At 33.1% G+C, this 20,923-nt stretch overlaps 2 protein-coding genes across 5 annotated transcripts; one reads left to right on the top strand and one right to left on the bottom strand.

Annotated features, from left to right (window-relative positions):
- Positions 1 to 195: 195 nt before the first annotated feature.
- On the top strand, positions 196 to 4,470 carry LOC109814152 (putative serine/threonine-protein kinase PBL11). 2 transcript variants are annotated; one of them, XM_020378512.3, is made up of 5 exons: positions 196 to 377; positions 1,338 to 2,208; positions 2,695 to 2,952; positions 3,231 to 3,350; positions 3,492 to 4,470. In XM_020378512.3, the coding sequence occupies exons 2-5, from the start codon at positions 1,378 to 1,380 to the stop codon at positions 4,116 to 4,118; spliced, it is 1,836 nt and encodes a 611-aa protein (XP_020234101.1). In that variant the 5' UTR covers positions 196 to 377; positions 1,338 to 1,377; the 3' UTR covers positions 4,119 to 4,470. The 2 variants fall into 2 exon arrangements, with proteins under 2 accessions (XP_020234101.1, XP_020234102.1); XM_020378513.3 differs by having other exon boundaries at positions 196 to 461.
- Positions 4,471 to 4,651: 181 nt separating this feature from the next.
- On the bottom strand, positions 4,652 to 13,422 carry HSL1 (HSI2-like 1). Of its 3 annotated transcripts, none has more exons than XM_083070315.1 (13): positions 13,103 to 13,422; positions 12,854 to 12,997; positions 11,779 to 11,860; positions 11,510 to 11,611; positions 10,472 to 11,106; positions 10,230 to 10,326; positions 9,920 to 10,094; positions 9,331 to 9,407; positions 8,834 to 9,259; positions 7,586 to 7,635; positions 7,290 to 7,403; positions 7,139 to 7,206; positions 4,652 to 5,938 (listed from the first exon to the last, which is right to left on the bottom strand). In XM_083070315.1, exons 2-13 carry the CDS (start codon positions 12,964 to 12,966, stop codon positions 5,157 to 5,159), a joined length of 2,721 nt encoding a protein of 906 aa, XP_082926441.1. In that variant the 5' UTR covers positions 12,967 to 12,997; positions 13,103 to 13,422; the 3' UTR covers positions 4,652 to 5,156. The 3 variants fall into 3 exon arrangements, with proteins under 3 accessions (XP_082926441.1, XP_082926443.1, XP_082926442.1); XM_083070317.1 differs by having other exon boundaries at positions 8,834 to 9,151; XM_083070316.1 differs by lacking the exon at positions 11,510 to 11,611.
- Between the last annotated feature and the right edge of the window lie 7,501 nt (positions 13,423 to 20,923).

The following is a 20,923-nucleotide window of genomic DNA, read 5'->3' as shown; positions in this document are numbered from 1 at the left end:
TTGTTTATATTTTACCATAAAAATTTGAACATTTTTACTTATATATAAGTTAAGAGTGATTACTAATAAGGAATATATTATTTCCTTAAAATTGGTAAAAAAAAAATTCCTTAAAAAAATTAAAAAAAAAAACGAAGATTAAATCAGTTCAGTTTGACCAGTGCTCATTGATTTTCCAACCCGTTTGAGACCGATTCTCTTTTTACCACCATTCCAAATTTCCACACATACTCCTCATTTTCAAAGAAACATCACTTCCCACCACTCTGCTCGCTTTCTTTGACTTCATTCATAAGCCCTTGTTCGTGGTTGAAGCATAACCACATGTTATACCCATTTTAGCTTCACTCTGTGTTGCATGACCTCCTATCTCATAGGTCTGTTCAAGTTCCTTCCTTTGCCTTTATTATATTCAATATCATTTTAACCCTTTTTGTGTTTCAGAGTTCAGCGGTAGCCTGGTAGGTTTGTTTTTTCCTTTATACAAATCTTAAAAACCTTGCTTTGATTGTAATATGATTAATCAGTGGCTCTACTTTATTGTTTTTTTTTTTTAAATTGAATAACACAAATTTTGCCTTTTTTTATTGGGGGGTTTGTAATTCGGTAATTCCTAGTGGGATTGAAGCTTCAGGGTATGGAAAAACGATTTGAGTTCTGAGAAAATAAATTTAGTAGTTTTTGTAAAATTTATTTCATTTTTGAGGGATCTGGATTGCTTTTCATTTAGTTGAATGGATGAGCATTTCTGGGTGTCTTGTTATTTTCTGAGAAAAATCGGGTGTATGGAGCTTATGACTCCATAGGAATGGAGTGTTTGGTTTATTATTAGCAACAAAGCATTTTGTTTATATTTTTAGTGAAGTTTGGCCAATGACATAGGAAAAATGAAAATAACTTATTTTTCTGCTTTTGGTAATGTGATGGACACAAGCGTGGAAAGGAGCTTTGTGAGGGGCTTGATCGATCAATTCTAATAATTTCTATTGTTTTACTTTTGCATTTAATTTGCACCCCATTGGTGAATATTTGACCAGTATTGCAAGGAATGAAAAGAGAAATGGAAATGAAAATGAGGGGAAATAGGAGATTGTTCTGTATGTATTCATTTTGTTTTTTGTTTTGTTTTTGTTTTTGTTTTTTGTTTTTTTTATGTTGTGATCACCAGAGAATCTAATTTTATAAAAAATCAGAAGTGGGTTAGAGAAGGTTCTTTTTTTCCCATGCATCTTTCTTCTTGGATCTATTTGTTCAAATTTTAGCTAGTTTTTAATGTGGAAAACCTATGGTGACATTGTGGTCCCTCTAATTTTGTTTATGCCTTTTTTTGTGTGCAGCAAAATCAATTCTATTCAATAGCTGAATTCTGTACACAAGATGGGGTGTTTCACTGTCTTGAAATACAAGAAGAAAAAGACAGATCATATCATATACTCAAAATGTGTCAGCCATAATGAACATGTACCTAGAGTACTGCCTCAACCTCAACCTCATTTGCTGAAGTCTGCACCTCCTAGTTTTAGGACTAGAGTGAAATCTATTCACCCAATTAACAAAGTTACCAATAACAGAACACGGGCATTATCGGCTCCATCATCTCTTGATGTAACCAAACAAGATGCTCTAACCACAGTTGAGTTTGAGGAATGCGAAGAATCTAGATACCAAGCGGTATCAATGAAGGAGCAGCATTCATCTAATCCACAACCTTTACCTCTTCCATCTAGTAGTGGTGGCAGTGCATTGAAGGCTACTGGGAGCTTTAAGTCAGGCACAACTAGTGGTCGTATATATCGACCAGCTCATGATGCAGCTGAACAGGATGCTTTGGCCTCAGTTGAGTATGAGGAACAAGAAGAGTCAAAACACCGAGTTGGATTGATGAAGGAGCAATCTTCTTCTAATCCGCAACCTTTGCCTCTTCCATCTCGTCAGGGTAGTGGTGGTGCATTGAAGGCCAATGGCAGCTTTAAGTTGGGGATGGCTACTGCTCCTATATATGTTTCAGGACCTTTGCCTCTTCCGCCTACAGGATTGCTTAGAAACTTTCCATTTGAGGAAATTGCTTCTGCTTGCCACAATTTCTCTTCAGATCGGTGCATGTCAGAATGTCTTTCTTCTACCATGTATAGCGCTTCATTTGGTGACGATGCTTCAAGTGCAAAGAAGTTTGAAGCCACTGTCACCCGCCTTCATTCATCAACCCAGGTACTTTTTGCCATTCTGCATTATTGCTTTCATCTCTTGGTAGCCTCTCGGTAATGCTTGATGTTTCAAGTAATGCATTATCTTAAAATGGCAAGAATTCACATTTCATGTACTTTTTGACATAAGATTGTTATGCCTTTTGAAAACCATTGAATTTCCCAATATATACGAATGAGATCCTAGGAGTTTAAGAGAGGCATCAAAGAATTTAGGTTTGTCAACTGGTTTCATCTTGCTATTTAGTAGCAGCTTGTAAACCTTGTTCTTCTTGCTGTTCTCCTTTGTTACTTCTCAATGCTCATTTGAATGTTTTCAAAATTCAAACCACTTCAGAATCAAATGCTGAAAATTGTTAAGAATTGCATTGTTGCTGTTTCAATCAGAAAGTTGAATTATTGTTAGCATTGCTTTTAGAGGTTTATGAGATTTTTCTCCCTAGACTAAAGGTTTATGACATGGTCTATATGTATGTGATCTCTTTTGCAGGGACTGAAGGACTTTATAAATGATGTTAATACCCTTGCATCATTGCAACATCCAAACCTATGTAAATTGCTGGGATTTCATGCACGTGATGGTTCTGAACCAAGGATGTTGGTTTATGAGAGGCTACGCCATGGAAGCTTGGACCGCATGTTGTTTGGGAGATCTGATGGCCCTTCAATTGATTGGAACTCGCGAATGAAAATTGCCATATGTGCTGCACAAGGTCTTGCTTTCCTGCATGAAGAAGGGCCTTTCCAGGTAATGAACTTTCTGTTTTTAGCATAATTTGGTGTGAAATGTCGAATATTCAAAACTGAAGCAGCCTGCACTTTCTTCTTCTTTCCATGTGGTTAATAGACCTCATTGAGTGAGTGCCATTGGATGAGTTATTGTGTATTCCTATTTCTTAATATGGACATAACAATTTACAATTATATGATTAGTGGATATTTTTCTATGTTCCTTTAGTACATTAAATATTAATTTAGATTGTACTTTTCTCTCTTTGCTGATGGACCTCTATCAAATAATTGTAGGCAATGTATAAAGAATTTTCAACAGCCAACATACAGATTGACAAAGATTTCAGTGCAAAGCTTTCTGGATATGGTTGTGTTGGACGTATTCCTGAGGAAGAGATTTCAACCGGTTCATCTGTAAGCTCATTTACTCAAAAGTGCACTATATGTTATTGTAAATTATTCATCTATTTCTATCTTTGAATCTTATTTGGCATGTATAAGTATTCTATAAGTTTTGTTCTCATTCATTCTGTTCATGAATTTATTATTGTACAGGCTATTGGAAACCTGTCAGTGGAGACATTTGAAAGAGGAATTCTTACTCCAAAAAGCAATGTATGGTGTTTTGGAATTGTTCTATTGGAGCTACTTACTGGCAGGAAGAATCTTGAAAGCCATCACCCCAAGGAAGAGAGGAACTTGGTCAAGTGGAGTCGGCCTTTCCTTGCTGATGATTTTCGACTGTCACTGATAATGGATCCTCAATTTAAAGGCCGTTTTCCTCCCAAAGCAGCAAGAACAGTAGCTGACATTGCACAGAGATGCCTCCAAAAGGAGCCATCAGAAAGACCCACCATGAGAACCATTGTTGAGCATCTCAAAATGGTACAAGATATGAAGTACTCTTGTTGGTTTCCACTGCAAGAACCTGCAGCTATGTCTTCAAAACAAATTTCAAGATCACCAAGTCTTAATGGTATCATATGTCGTGCACCTAGGTTTACTTCCTCTCCACCAATAGCCATGCCATCTGTTTCATCTCCAAGATGGCCTGCTATGCCTGCGCTGCATCTTCCTCTTCACTCTTGTTCCTCCGCCCTGTCTGTGGAGGAGCTTGGTAGGCCAGAAAGCAGGAACTCATCATCCTCAGTGTGTAGGGGAGCTAGCGTTGAAGGATATTGACTGTTTATAATTTTCATTTTTTATTTGTTGTAATTATCATTTTTGGGGTGATTCAACACAAGTTTATAGGAGATAAATTCTTCCACCTTGCCATTTCTCTTCATGATGCTGAGATATTCTTTTGTAGATAGTGCAAAGGTTGGTTATAATGGGTCCAAGTAGTTACCAATTTTGACGGAATTTTTTGATTTGATTGGATTCAGGGATGAGGTTGCATTTTCCCCCATAATACCCATCTTGAACATGAATTCGACCTCTTTACAATAATAATTAAACTATAACAGTCGTTAAATTATTATTTTTAGTTTACATTTTAGTACTATTAACAATTTATAATATATGATTTGATTATTATCTTACATCTTTCTTTTGAGGTTCTTAAATTAATTTTAGTATATTATTTCATTTTACATGTTCTTGGTATATAGGAAATAAAATTGAAAATAGTGTCACTCACTGCAATATAACGTCTTTTGATTGGCGCATAACGTAACGCAAGGTATGTAACGTGCCACAAGCACAACAATAAAATATATGATAAAAAGTAGCTTTGAAAGTAATCACATAACTATTACATACACCAATCACAATAGTTCTGTACAATATCGGTGAAATGCTTTTCTTGCAAAGGAGCATTTTCCTATTAAAAACGCAAGCCCAATAATGGCTATTCAGACTACACACTAAAAATCGAAAATGTGTCCTCGTCCTTCTTACATAACATTAAAAAGAAGACAAACAATGTTTATTCAGACTTGGCACACATACCAAAGAAACAAAACCAGGTGTATACAGCACGGAGGTGCCTTCCTTCAACTCCTTGCCTCACTAGTTTACAACCCTAAAACACAAGCTTTGGCGTATATAGGTTATTGAGTTTGGGGTGAAATCTCACGTGACAACCATAGGACAGAAAGACAAAGCAAAAACCAATATAGACATACAAATGAACCTCCTATAATTTTATAACTTATGCAAGAAGGATTTTTGTAAAATGATTTCGGAGTAAAAAAGAGGGAAAAATGTAATTGGGTAGTTTCATGAGAGTGAATTGTTTTGGTCCTTATCTTGCCCACTGTTCTCTTCAGGACTGCTTTCCTGCTCATGAATAACAGAAGCAGTGCAGCAATCCTCATTACGTCTTCCCTCACTCTCATTGGTTGTGTGTGCCTGCTGCACATTTGAAGCTGAATTTGTTTGTTGCTCTGATATCAAGCTAGTGAGCCCATTTTGCTTCAGGTAGGTCTCCAGCGGGAGATTTGCTTCTTCAAGAAGACTCGTCATGCTCATGCTGTTTGGCGCAGCTTGCATGTCTTCTCGATCAGGTTGGCAATTCAAGTCTAGTTGTCCCTTGGTAGCTTCAGTCACATGGTCTTGGCTCCTTGAATCCAGCTCATTTGGCACCTTTACTTCATTCTCCACACCATCAACCGGTGTTAATTGCCGAGAGGTGCTGTCTACTTCTGATTCATCCTTGGTCCTCCATGATAACTGGTTTCTCTGAGCAATCTCAGCTTCACGTTCAGATTGGCGCTTCTTCTTTCGCATCATCAGGGTTTTGAATCGCCGTTTAACTGTCATGCACACATTGCACGTGCATGTAGGTTTGTGTTTGCCCTTCCCACTTGGTGGCTGGATACAGACAATGCAGGAGCACCCGGGTCTATGCCGAGGATGTTTTGTAGTGGTAACAACTGGTGTCCTGCCAGAGTCATTTGCATCATCCCCAAGTATAGCTGCATTTGCCAAAGCATCTAGTCCTGAAGATGCATGTTCCAGGGCTGGTCTCTGGCTTGCTGCCAGTCTTTGTTTCTTGAATTCTGTTTCAAAATAAAGAATTATATTTGATACCATCAAGAATTTTTTGACAGGAAAAACATGTAACCATGCATTCATAATAGTCACAGAATCATCATCCTTGTTCATGAAGCACAATTAGGGATTAGATATTTGTCAGTTTGTTGAGCAAAGATAATTTGACTAAAAAGTAAGCATAAAGACAATGTAGCCATACAAAACTGGTTAATACAAGCAACACTGGTAGCCACTTCATACAATGATACAACTAATCATTAATATTATCCAGCTCAATTTTGTTATTTTACTGGCACATAAAAGTCGTTTTTTTCAAGTGGAGGCTCACGGCCAGTTAAGAATGTTTAAAAAGATAGCACGTGAATTTTAAAGTCCTTATGTATAATCCTTAGTATGCTTAGGATTGGTATATCAAAAACTGAAAAATAGAACTTTAAAATGCATATAAGAATTCAATACTTCAATATTTTTAACCATCCAGTCCATGTTTTAATTTTAAGTTATTTTTAATTGCAGTACAAATTGTGGGCATCTTCAAATATCTCAAGTCTTGTATGCTCATTGCTCAATTGTTTTATACTCTCAATCTAAAGTCCCTTTCCAGATAACTTTAATATGATTATACTGACATAATATTGCATTAATACTCAGGCATTCAAACACTAGCAGATATCCCCGTGCCTCCAATAACCGAGTATGCATTGGTTATGGTCATTGGAATTTCTTTATTTGGTGTCAAATTAAGACAATAAGTAAGCAGTTGACGAGTTTGGAATAGAACTAGACTAAAATGTAAACAAGATAGATACTAAAGCTTTTATGTTTTCTCAGCTCTCTCTCCATGTGTTGTGTGTGTGTGGTTAACTTTTTTTTTTTTTTTAGACAGACAAATATCCCTAACAAAATCTATTTACCAATATATACTATACAAAACAAATTTTAAAAAAGTAATTCATCTATATTTAGACACAAATACAAGTTTGTGGATCAAAAGAAAGTCTTGGTAATATGCCTGCGAAATGGGAATTCAGCCATATTTAAGTACAATTAGTAAATAGTAAATACTAAATACCAATAGGAAAATACTGCCAGAAAATAATAATTTCATAATGACGTAAAATTTTGCACATGAAACCATTCTCTACTAGTATGTATTGAACAGTGGTAAATTGAAAGCCTAATAAACACAAATAATGGAGAAATACCTTTATTCAGCCTCAGAAGATTATCCAGTTCCCTTGGGTTCAATTCATTAGGAGCAGCACATGAACACCTGTTGACAGCAATGCGCATAAAGTTCTTAACTAAGATTAAGTATAGTATTATTAGCATTGCACTAGAAAGTCTTCTGTTCACCTGCTCTGATCCCATAAATTCTCCACACATGTCCATTTTGGGGGAATAAGTACATCAACTGGCAGCTTCCGCCATTTTGAGCAACTATCACACTGCACCCACTGCTCGTTTATCCTGAAGTCCAATCACACTCCAAATTGAAATACTCAATCAAATATATAAGTTTATGCATTGGTATAACTTGTAAAAGAAATCATAAAGTTCAATAGAAAATAAAGAAATAGGAGGGATGGTAAGAGGGGAATACCCTGGCACATGCAATAAAAAGAAAAAACTAATGCACAGATTCATCTTACCCAGTTGATCGAACTACAAAGATACTCCTCTTTCCAAAAACAGGAGGTTCCTGCATGAATTGAAATAATTAAATTCCTAAGCAAGATCTATAGCTGGTTATCTAATAAAATTTAGTGTCCAGGAAAGTTCTGAAAAACATATTTCAATAATCAATTATAATCAAAATGAATTTTTGTTTGAGTAAATTTATTGAAAAGCAATTTTGAGATAATTAATTTCGTTTGGATATATAACAAAAACAACAGCTTTTACTAACTCAACTTTAGGAGAAAAAAAAAAACTATTGGAAAATATTCATAAACTTTAAATTTTCAGATTCATGAAAATAACTTATTTTTCATTAAAAAAAAAAAAAAAACTGTTTCCAGATTTCAGCTATTGTTCCAAAAAACTTTTTTTTTCTTCCTAAAGAACAGCTGAAATTGTGGGAATTAATCTTTTCCAAACATGGTCTTTAAGCAGAGACTTAAAAAGATTTTGTATTAAGACATTTGTGAATCTCTGAGACACTATTGGTTAGTTTCTTGGCATGACTGATGCAAGCAAAGTCCATTTTTTTATAAAGGAGAATGCTAAAGAGTACCCTTAGGAAACAAAAACAATAAAATATCTGATGAAAAGAAAAATATTTATTATATTAAAAATACAAAAATATTTTATATTTACTATTTTAAGTAGTTGAAAGCATTTAATAAAGTGTATTAAATGTTTAGTGTCCTTAACACACACTAGCAAGACCCTTCAGAAAATATTAATTACATAACTCACCTAACCTAAGTTTGAGAAACCCATGCGTTCATCCCTTTTTGCACCCAAAATTATATGCCATCCCCTACCCATTTACTAGTTCTTTTTCCTATAGAAAACATGCCCTAATACAATAAAGACTATATATAACCTGAAACTAGAAGGGTATTTTAATAAGTGCAAACCAGATGGCAGTTTCAACAAATTTCTGGAAATTGCAAATATCAGGAGAGGTTGGATGTATGCTGAACTAACCATATCTGAAAAGTTTCAAGCTTTTAGAAGTCTTTTTTCTTCTTTAGATTTAAACTCGCCTCACCTAGACAAAAGTAGTCTAGGATAAGATGAATGTATTAAGAAATTAGAATGAAAGACTCGTACATATTTATTTGGGTCAAAGTTGGTCTGAGTTAAACAGACCGATTTAACTTCACACTCCCACAAACTAATAGAATGGGTGAATTTCATAAATTACAGCTTCGTCTAAATTGTTTACTTACTTCATATTCTTCAAATACATGATCTTCAATCATGACAATGCTTGGCTTTACAGTTGGAGGTGGACGAAGCAAATCCTGAGCTTCTTCCCAAGTAAGTTTCAGCTCCAGCGCATCCTGGCTATCAATAACCAACCTCTTACTTTTTGACCCAATATTCCGAGTTCTTTTCTTCTCAGGAACCAGCACAGGTGGCAAAGGCAACCCCTCTCTTTTCCTGCTTTCGGGCATGTCAATGCTATGCCAATTCATGTCACCACCGGCTGAGTTCCATTTTTTAGACAGAGCATTTAGGTGGGATTCTGAACATCCCTTTTGTGACTGAAGAAGGCCAGAGTAACCACTTAATATAGGTAGATTCTCATAAACACCAGAATAGGAAGTTTCACTTGAATGAGAACCATTGGGCATATTAGATGGTAGTGTTTCCTGCTTAATAGGCGATTAAATATCAATTATAAAAGTTTGATTTTGCTATTTGAACTAAAAGTGACTGTTACCTGTACTGCAGTAGAATTTGTTGCCTTTCTAAACCCCATTATAAGTTTCCCCTCAGGGTCCATACGGCTAAATGTTACTGCAGAAATTTTAGAAGAAGTTTAAACATTTAAGTAACCAAATTTCAAGACAAAACTAAAATAAAAACTAGAAGCAACCACATGTTACAATTGAAATTTAGAACTGGTAAAGACATCAATTGATTTTCAATGAAGAGAAACCAATCAAATATATCCCCAAAAACATAAGCAACATTTCGAATGCTGATGGTACTTTGTCCAAGGAACAATAAAAACAGTGAACGGTACACAAACTCAATAAATTTTTTAGACGATAAACAAAAGAAAACAATATACATTAGGAAAACCATTGTAGTTGGCATCTTAAAACAGAATGTTGTTTAGGTACAATTATTGATTAGTCAACACATCGAGTGAAATATTTGCAAAGATTCTTATAAAATGATTAGTTAATACGTTTTTTTTTACATGTAGTAGTTGACATATTCTTAGAAAATTAAATTTTCCATGTGGTTTATCTATTCTTAAAATGGGTAATTTAACAAACTAAGAGATTCTCAGTAAAATATACCAGTATCTCCAGCTTGCAATTGCATGGACTGAATGCAGGGGGTTACGCCTTCTAAAACATACATCCTGCTGTTATTATTTGGCCAAAATCTAAATTGAAACATCCATTCTTTTCCTTTCACATCTTGGATTCGTAAAGGAAGGCCCTCTGGTTGAGAGATTGGGGGGAAATATGCCTGCAAAATGCTCTTCTCTTTCAGTTTTAACAAATTACAACATTCATCAAGAAAAATAACTTTAAGTGGAATTGTTAGTTAATATAAAATGACAACAGTAGATGTCAGTTCAACAGACAAGTTTAGATAAATTACTTCAGCACACGCTTTTGGTAAAACCAAGCGACCAATTCGACCAGCATCACTTGCACTAAGCATCTTTTCAAAGAGTGGCACAATTGTGGAATTTGAACTTGGACATATCATGAATAAAAGTTAAGGAAATACTACGGAAAAGAGTAACTATCAAAAGAATAACAAGTTTATCACCCTGCATAACAGCACAAGTATCCTGCCAGTGATTAATAGTTTATAAAATTAATTACAATGCTGGATACTCTCCTGATATTTGTTGCAACTCTTGATCAGTAATCCTAGGCCAATAACGCGGAAGCAACTGATTCCTTCCCCGTCCTTCAGCAGGAGGCCTTGCTACACGAATCTGGGATACCATGCCTGCACTTGCTTCTAAGCCTGTGCCAATAGTTGACCTAGGGGGCTTAGGTAAAAGATGGCGAGACCTTGGACCCAATAAAAGTGGAGATGTTTTGCTTTGTTCCCTTTCATCAACAACAGCACTTTGAAAGTGATTTGAATTTCCTAAAGGTGCAGCAAGGGTCATACTTAAATTTGTCTGTGCCAATGATTCATATATATCTCTCATTTCTGTGTCTGCCTTACTCTCTGCTTTGGAAGCTTTAGATGATCCATTAGACTCGCAATGAAATTGTGATATCAAAGTGCTTCCAAGTTCTCCAACAGAAGGCAAAATTTCTGGTTTCATTTCTGTAGAAGGCCCATCTGTTTCAACATTATGAGGTTTGAACCAGCACCTAAGACCATCATTCTCTGCATAATGCCCTACTTGCATACCCCTCACATTTAATTGGTTAGCCAGAGATGTATACTGCTGTGCACCAACATTGTTTACCTTTGATGTCCCAGATCCACTAGGCTTTTCGTTGCTTGCAATCTGTCAGATTATCATTGTCAATTTTGGAAACATACAATACAGTTAGATTTGAAAATTCAATTATCATCACAAAATAATCATATATGTAAGAGGCGACAGCATATTTGAGGCAGCATAGATTTCAATCACAAAGCTTGCATAACAAGGTTTTTAAGGTTACGTAGATCAAAGAACACTCAGTTTAGCACTAAATGCTAATTAACAATTAACAACCTTGTGATAATATGAGATTCAGTCAAAACTCAAAATTAACCTGAAAATTACTACCTGCAACCAAACATCCTAGATATTAATCTATTTGAGGGAGTTGTTAAAGTCAACCATGAAGTTAACAATATTTTCATGCGTTCCCAAAGTGCTGAACATAAATGATTATTTAAATAAAATGGTAAAGTTATTTTACAGGTTGCAATCCTGAATTCCTTGCACAGTTTATACAGCTTACACCACCAATATCTAATAATTCAAGCTGAGACATAGAAGCAATGCATCCACAATGGAGACGCTGCAGATAATAAAACATAAAGATCATTAAGCGAAGCATAAAACATGGAAATACCAAAATTAGGATAAAAAGAGTTATGCCAATCTTATATATACTCTACCAATGTACCAAAAATATGCGTGTGTGTGTGTATATATATATATAATTTTTTTTTTTCTGCATTCTACCTTGTCACATGAAGTGCATTCTCTCCAACCAGAATCATTTGAGTGGAACATATCACAATACGTTGATTGTTCATAAGCAGAACTACAGTAGACAAAAAATCAGGAGTAAGAATCAGAGCATGAATTTGTCTCCGGGTAATGTCCTATTTCAATCAAATAAAGAAGGTTTGCAGACATGTTAATCCAGGTCAACACATAATCTAAAGGACATATGTTGATGACACTGTTTACATCTTATTTGGAATTCAAGTTTGAAAATGAAAATTGCAAGAGCCACTAGTCATCATATTTTTACTCTAGTACTTGCTTGAAAAAAATTTCACGAGACAAATTAGTGGAAGCATATGTATTAATTTAAATAATTTATCGTTATGATGCCATTCCATGTCCCAAACAGAATGATTTTAAGCACCGTTCAAATTTCAATATAGTTTTGACAATAAAATTTCAGGTAGATGAAGCCTTGTTCCGGTGCTTATAACCGTACAAACAGGATAACATATCATGTTTTTCTTTTCTTTTCTTTTCTGTTCCCATTTTTCGGGAAACTTATGCCACCTCGCATTCATTACAAGTAATTCTTTTTAAATTTATTTTAAAAAAAAGGTAAGGAAAATTAATACGGTAAATCATTAATACATGCCATAAATAACTTTTTAAATTGTGATCTCTGGTCAGCAGCCAAAATTCAGCTTTGGCGACCCAATTTTACCTACACGATAAGTTCAACAAGTTACCACATAATTACAAAAAAAGAAGGAAAAAAAAAATCATAAAAGCGTGTAAACGCCACTACACTAACTTTAGAAAATCGGGAGAAAAAACAAAAAAAAGTAGCCAGGGGTCAAAACTTAGATTAAGAAAGAATTAAACTGGCAACTTCAAAGTAAATTGTTAAAAGTAAACATAATAAAAATAAAACCCCCCAAAACAACAAACAATTAACTACCACAAAACCACAAATCACAAATTACTCCAAAGTTCTAATTCACAGTTGTGTTCCGTACAACGACGTATCAACTCGCGTGTTAATTTCAACTCACGCGCATCGATTCGAAATCTAGAGCATCATTACCCGCACTTATCACAGAGATCGGCGAATTCGCCGGATCGCAGGGTCCAGCCTTTGCGCCACCGAGTCGTCGTCAACGTGGCGCACGCCACGTTCATGCAGCTCCTTGACTCCATTTTCAACTGCAATTCCGCGAGCTCTGTTCCACTGCAAAAAAAAAAATCCGAAAAATCAAACAAAAAACCCTAACTGTCACTTCAGCAACTCGCCCGACGGCGGACGCCAAATCCAGCAACGGAAAAGCGACCGTACCGAAATTAAGGCGGAGAGCAAAGCTCGAGTTGCCGCTCCGGTCGCCGGAAGTTGGTGAAGAGCAGTTCCGGTGGCCGGAAGTTTCTACGAACGGAAGGCGGCGCGAGAGGTGAGGTTTCCGATTCGCATTCGCGTGGAGGAGTGGCGTAGGGAGTGTGTTCGGAGGTTGTGGGAATCTGAAGGGAGGAGAGGAAGCGGAGGGAGATTTGAATCGACGGTGACCGGAGAGAGAAGAGAGGGTGAACCGGAGAGAGAGAGAGAGAAAGGAGGCGTGTGCATGCAGAATAAGAAAGGAGAAAGAAAGAGGCACCAAAATGCATGCACGATGATTATACTTCAAGACTCGGCCAACTCCCCCACTTGCTCCTTTTTTTTAATTTTTAATTTATCATCATTATTCTTTTTCTAACTTTTAATATTATCATTATGCTTAATTATGCTTATGTTTTCTTTTTGGTGAGATAGTGTTTGGTGTAGAAATAGAAAATATGTTAACATTCCTGTCAAAAAGAATATATATTAACATTTTTTTAAGAAAAAGTAATGTAAATTCTTTTATTAATATATGAGAATAAAATACTCTAAAAAATAATTTAAAATGTTGGTTTATGTATAAATAAATAAAAAATGTGTTACCTTTGTAAATAAGACTAATAGTTTTCATAATAATTTATTGTAAAATTATTATAATTTTTCATGTTGATTAATAATAAATATATTATTAAGAAAGTTCAGTAATAACTAAATGTACTTTTTTTTAATTTTCATTTATCAATATAATATCTAAGAAAAATAATTTAATTAAAAAATTATTTGTGTCACATACAGCATAAATGTACCCAACATAGTTTGATATAATTTTATCACTTAAATATGTGATTAGCATTTTGATTTGAGTTCATGTATGTATAAAAGAAATTGTTTTGAGAAGTTAATTAACTCCCCAGTAAATGTTAGTATTTCAAAAAAGATTAATTCTTAATTTTTTTTAGTTAAAAAATACTTGAATCATCCAAAATTACCTTAATGTTAAGTATTTACATGGAATGTACCGTCATAATTTTTATATTAAACGATATAATTACTAGCAACGAAAAATAATTAATTTAAAATTATATACTTAGAAATATTAAAATATACATATAAAGATAAAATAATTACTTAAATATGTGTAATATACAGTAGAAACTCTTTACATTAATACTCGGTAAATTAATAAACTTTCTAAAATAATAAATTTGTCCGGTCTCGACTTGGGCCAATGTAAAAAATTGAAAAATTCGATAAAATAATAAGATAATAATTTTTCGGGAGATCCCTTTATAATTTTCGGTCCCAAGAAAATCATAAATTAATATAACACATAGTTGATTTTGCAACACCTTTTAGATGAGAAGCCATCTTGTGAGATATGGTTTGAATACTCTAACACATTCATGTAATTTATATATGCCAAACTTGCTCGAGAATACATTGAACACATTTGTTCCTCTTGTTTACATTTACTGTACTTCAAAAGTCATTATTGATTTCCAATGCATATGTACTTCAAAAGTCATTACATATTGATTTTCAACGCATATGTACTTCAGAAGTTACTAATTTATGTTGAGTCCCAAGGTACGCTGCAACGTAATTCTAAGAGGCATAGACTAATTTGCCCTTTAATTTGGTATGTACAGTATAATTACTTAAAAACTCTTTAAATTAATAATTATTAATTTATCAATAAATTAATAACTCTCTAAATTAATAAATTTGGTCCTGACATTATTAATTTAAGGAGTTTCTACTGTACATACAATAATCCTGTAAATATAAATATATAACTAAGTTCTCTATACAAACCTAGTTTCAACGTCACTGTATGGCCTCCACTGCAACCTCCAATTCTATCCCTACCTTGCTCTTATACCATGTATGATTATCGCAATCCATACTAGATGAAAACATGCAAGGATAAGCTAGAGAAAAAATAAATTATATATATATATATATATATATATATATATATATATATATATATATATAACACATGAACATCACATCATCATCTCATCTTTGACAACACAACAACAAAACATCATAATATACAACATAGATCAACATAACAACTAAATTTCAACACATTTCATCACAATTCAACACATATGAACAACGCAACCAACTCAACACATCATATGCTTAACACAGCAACTATATGCATCGTCACACATTTTAAACAGAAGATATCCTGCAACACAGGGTGAGCAGCTTAAGTGGTTTAACCCTACCGAATCGACAACACAAGGTGATCTTTTTGGACTTACTAGATCAATAACAAATTTGATATAAATCCACAATACAACAACTCAGTTTCTTTGATGTCTCCATTTAAACAATAAAGTGTAGTATCAATGTCAAGATAGAACAGGTAAGTACAGGTCTACCACAACATTAGTTAACTTAACCAAGCCTCCTATGGGATTAGCCTACAAATTATCCTCCAAATACTACAACCTTTTGATACTCAATTAGAAACTAAGTTTCCGACTTCGTACTTTACTTGGTTGGTCACTTGTAATCAGTATAACTCGACTTGATCCATATATTGTGGTCGCTTCATACACTTGTATCTTGACCTTGTCCATAGATGGTACCAACAAAGTTCTAGAGGAGACTCAATACATCTATTCACTTTAAGGGTTAACTTTTCAAGAAGGATTTTCAACAAATTAGGCTCTCGGAGTACCACAACACAATATCTACACAATGAGATATATAACTTTCAAAAATCTTTGCTCTAGTCCTAAGTGATCATCACAACTCAACAAAGCAACAATTTTTTTTACATATTTAACACAACAAAGAAATCAACATATAACTCCACATCTCACAACTTAATCATTACTACTTATATTCAACTTCTTACTCATCATACATCTCAACAGCACATCAACATTATGTATATAAAAATCTCAACACAGCTATACAACTACACAACATACTACTCGACTCAACTTTCAACTAGAAACTCACAACATAATAACCAACATACAACTTATCAACATTCAATAGATAAAGTTCCTTATCATACAACATCTCTACAACTTATTCATCATCATTCAACCATAAAATAACTTAAACAACAAGTTTTCAACATACAACTCATTATTCAAGCAAGCAACCAACTCAATTAGAAAATAAATTTATTTTACTAAGTCCCCACGCTTAGTGCCAAATCTCACGTTAAGCCTCAACCTTCCAAAGGCACATCTCAGCTCTCATGCTCAGTGTGAAACTCACACTCAACTTGAGCTTCCCAACAACACTTCCAAACTCTCATGCTAAGCATGAAAACTTACACTCAACATTCCAAACCCAGAAACTCATACATGCAAATGAACAACTAATCTCCAAATCCTCTCAACCTATGCAATAATCAAAGCATGCAACCCCAAAATCTTTTGGTTCTAACAACATATACAACTCAAAAATCATAAGAAAAGCAACACGCATCAACCACAACTCAAAGAAATCACTAACATTTTAACCTCTCATCAAGAACATCAAAACCTTAGTTTCAACATGCAATTCATTTCAAATCCATCCTCACAACTATAAATTTCATAAATTCTACCAACTTTAAGTTCTTAATTCATTTAACAGCCCAACATTTCAACCAAAGCCCAAAATTCCAACTTCCTTTACCTTGGAACAAAGTGAAACCAAGGAAGAACTCTAATCTAATTCAAGGTAGAAAAAGAGAAGGTGAAAGAAATGGGCTCCAAGCTCCAGCAACCTAACCTTCACACCTACTCTCCACGAGATTTTTAGCTCCAAATTGCTTTGAATCACCACCAGCTACAAAGTCTCAGGGAAGAAGAAAATAGGGTCTCTAAGCATGAATCTTCCCTTAAGAATTTGGGAAGAAGAAAGATAAGTGTTTAGGTGCTCAAAGTTCTTCTCCCCTCTAAGTCATCTCTTACAATATTCCCCAACAACAGAAATTTTCTTCCTTGGAAATCAACTTACTTGATAATAAAAATGGATATTTCTTTTTACACTGCTCCTCAACCTCCCAAATGGCTTCACCAATAGTTGTATCTCATAGAATCTTCACCAAGCCGATGGACTTGCCTCTCAATTCCTTCAGTTTGTGATCAACCACAACTATAGGTCTCTTCTCATAAGTCAAATTCTCACTAACTTGAACTTTATCCATCGAGAGATATGAAACATTTCGTGTAGGTTGAAAAGGAAAGATGGAAAGGCCAACTGATAAGTCACTAGACCTGCACTACGAAAGATTTATAAGGACCAATGAATCTTGACATCAATTTCTTAGCCTTCATTGCCCTTCCCACTCCAAAAGAGGGTGTCATCTTTAGAAACATATGTTCTCTCTTAGTAAACTCTAGAGGTTTTTTCCTCTTATCAACATATGATTTCTGTCTACTCTAGGTACTCCTCATCTTCTCTTGAATTTGCTTCACCCTCTCAATACTTTGTAGGACTAACTTTGGCCACACAACTATTGAATCACCATCTTGGCACTAATACAAAGGAGTCCTACACCTCTTGCCATACAAAGTCTCAAACGATGTCATCCCAATGCTAACATAAAAACTATTATTGTACGTAAACTCCACTAATGGTAGGACCTCCTTCCAACTCCCCAAATGGTCTAACACACAAGCTCTCAACAAATCTTCCAAGGACTGAATAGTCTTCTCTGATTGATCTTCTATATGTGGATAATATGCAAAACTCAACCTTAATCTTGTCTGTAAAACCCGTCTGTGAACTCTTTAATTATAAATACGTTGTAATTTGAGATGAAGAGACATAATTCTTCTCGATCACAAACTTTCTTCTCCCTTACCCTTCTGTATAATTATTTTACTTTTTGCTTATTTATACTTTTTAATTATTTTACTTTCGCTATATATATATATATATATATATATATATATATATATATATATATATTTTGAAATGTGTATAACAACGTATATTGTTTTTAACTTACTAATAAAATGATGTTTCTTTTTGGTTCAAGGAAGAAATGAAGTTTATTTGTCCCATTGTGATTGAGAGGACTTTTCTTCTACGCGTCAGTAGAAATGTGTGTTTTTGGTACTAGTAAATCGATTTTTTTTAACGGAAAATCAGTTTAAAAATAATTTTTGACGACCAGTTGACTATTAATATGATTTAAAGTTTTTTTGGGACTTATTTCATAATTATAGTCTTGTATATAATAAAAAATAGTAGAGATGGAAGATTATACTTAAGGTAGTTAATTAAATTTATGAACGAAAATTAGTTATTAATAAAGTTATTAAACATTTGATATAAATAATATGATTAAAAAAATTATGAATAATATTGTTATTGTTAATTATTAATAAATAATATTTATGATGGTCATTTAATATAAAATAAAATCAAACTTAAATCATAAAAATGTTTCTCATTTTCACTAAATCACATATCATGTTTTCCAATCTTTTTCCTCTCTCATAAATTTTCTCTTTGTTCTGCCTTTTTTTTACTCAGTTCTTTTTATTCATGAATATTGTGTCTCATAATTTTTTTGTTCTGCTTATATATATATATATATATATATATATATATATATATATATATATATATTCTCTTTTTTTTTTTTTACAGATTGTTAAGCTTCTATGCACCTATTTTACGGTGACGGGTGTACGATATCAGTACCCAAAGTAAAATATGCAGTGTTTTAAAACCCGGACCTACCCGGCCGGTCAGACCGGTTGGACCGGGAACTGGTGGTCCAGCCGGTTCGAATTTGAAGTTGGATCGGTTATGCAGTCAACCCGTTTCAAACCGGATTGAACCGGTCAATTTTCCGGTTCAACCGGTGAACCGGTGGGTCAAACCGGTTCAACCACTTTTTTTTTTATATTTTTTTTTTAAATTTTTTTAAAGGACCATAAATCACAAAAATAATAATGAAAATTGAATCTCTTAATGAAAAAGCAAGGAGTCTTATTAAATATAACAATGACTACTTGTTCTAATATATTTGTTTGCAATATATACAACTTAAATAACTTTTATAGTATATTATTAATTTTAAATTATATATTTAATAATGCAATATTTATGTAAATATTACATATATTATTTTGTGATATTAATTGCAAGCATATTATATATGTACATATTATTTATATTTTTAATTTGTATTAATATACCGTTTAACATGTAATTTTTTTATGTATTTTTTTACAAAATAAAAATAAAAATAATTTTAAATAAGAGAAAAATTGAAATTTAAAATAAAATATAAATTTATTAAAATTTATAAGTATAAAATATATTTAATATAAATATTTTTTAATAAAAATCGAGTCAAGCGGTTCAACTAGTGACCTACCGATTTAACCTTTGACTCACTGACCCAGTACCTTAACCGGTTCGATGACCGGTCTGGTTTTTAAAACTATAAAAGTATGGAAAGAAAGTGATAAATACGCATAAATATAGCGTGTAATGGAGAAAATGCGACCGCTACAACCGCAAAATGCGCCACTTAAATAGAGTACCTTTTATCAATTTACTATATTATCCTCTATTAGCGACACCGTGGAAGATTGTATTCACTTTTCAACAACGTTTGTCCTTTTTCGCCCATTCGTCCAATTTCAATTTCAATGTAGATCTAATTTAACATTAATAACACTATAAATAAATATTTAACAATTTTTTTAACGTGTATCCTGACATATTTTAATAATTATTAAAATTTATCATCTAATATTTTTTTAATATATTTATTATGTGAAAAAATAAATAATAATAAATAGTATTACTTTTATTTTGAAAATTAATTTAATACCATTTTTAATATTATCCTTTCATTTGTTTTTTTTTACTTTCAATTAAAACAATAATAAAATAAAAAAAACCTCCTGACTCCTCCACCACCCTCTCGCACCTCTCTTCCACCCATCACACCTCCTCCCTCTTCCTCCCCTCACACACATTAAGAAAACTGAATATTTAATAATTAATATTAGTTGATACTTGTAAAACTTATATTCTTTAATCAAATTATTTAAAATTTAATTTCTGGACATATTAAATAGATTATGTTAATATAAGGTTAAAAATATAAATTTTGAACATATGAAATAAATCATGTCGATAGAAGGAATATAATTTCACATTAAAAAATATAAATATAAAATAAAATATTTAAGTCTTAATTAATAAGAACAACACGACTTAGCCAACTGTACCATTACACTAAGAAAAGAAATAAAGTTAATCACATATACATTATTAATATAAATTTTTTTTACATTGATAATTAATTATATATTTTAATTGTGTCTTATTACTATAAACATATTTACTTTTATAATGACGTAATATAATTAAAAGATATAATTAATTATTAATATAAAAAATACTTTACACTTAATATATAGGTGATTAACTAAAAAAAAAATACTATTTACTTAGTTAGGGTGCATGTATTATTTTTTATATTTTATGAAAGAGGATTCTATGGAAGAGTTAGACACGTTACTTAGATTAAAGTTAATGTTTGTTTGTATTTTGTTAATAAAGCAATGTTTATTAAAGTGAGTGATGACGTGATTGTGTAGTGTGATGACGAGGGAGGAAGAGGGATCCGGATTCTTGAATTTGAGGAAAGAAATTTATGGTAACTTAATATATGTCAACCGTTAAATGTATAAAAATAAATCAGATTATGACACGTGTACATTTAAGTTAAAATATATATTGTACAATATATATTTTAAATGTACACGTGTCACAATCTAATCATTTATT

The sequence above is a fragment of the Cajanus cajan genome, chromosome 3, assembly GCF_000230855.2.
Source record: "Cajanus cajan strain Asha chromosome 3, NIPB_CcT2T_4, whole genome shotgun sequence".
NCBI classification, from domain to species: Eukaryota; Viridiplantae; Streptophyta; class Magnoliopsida; order Fabales; family Fabaceae; genus Cajanus; species Cajanus cajan.
This window is presented reverse-complemented; position numbering and strand designations above follow the sequence as displayed.

Excerpts from the sequence above, each read along its gene's own strand:
- LOC109814152 (XM_020378512.3), top strand. The coding sequence starts at position 1,378 with ATGGGGTGTTTCACTGTCTTGAAATACAAGAAGAAAAAGACAGATCAT. Across the intron at positions 2,209-2,694 it reads GCCTTCATTCATCAACCCAG|GGACTGAAGGACTTTATAAA; the intron begins GTACTTTTTGCC and ends TCTCTTTTGCAG. Across the intron at positions 3,351-3,491 it reads AGATTTCAACCGGTTCATCT|GCTATTGGAAACCTGTCAGT; the intron begins GTAAGCTCATTT and ends ATTATTGTACAG.
- HSL1 (XM_083070315.1), bottom strand. The coding sequence starts at position 12,966 with ATGGAGTCAAGGAGCTGCATGAACGTGGCGTGCGCCACGTTGACGACG. Across the intron at positions 7,207-7,289 it reads AATTTATGGGATCAGAGCAG|GTGTTCATGTGCTGCTCCTA; the intron begins GTGAACAGAAGA and ends TGCTGTCAACAG. Across the intron at positions 5,939-7,138 it reads TCTTCTGAGGCTGAATAAAG|AATTCAAGAAACAAAGACTG; the intron begins GTATTTCTCCAT and ends ATTTTGAAACAG.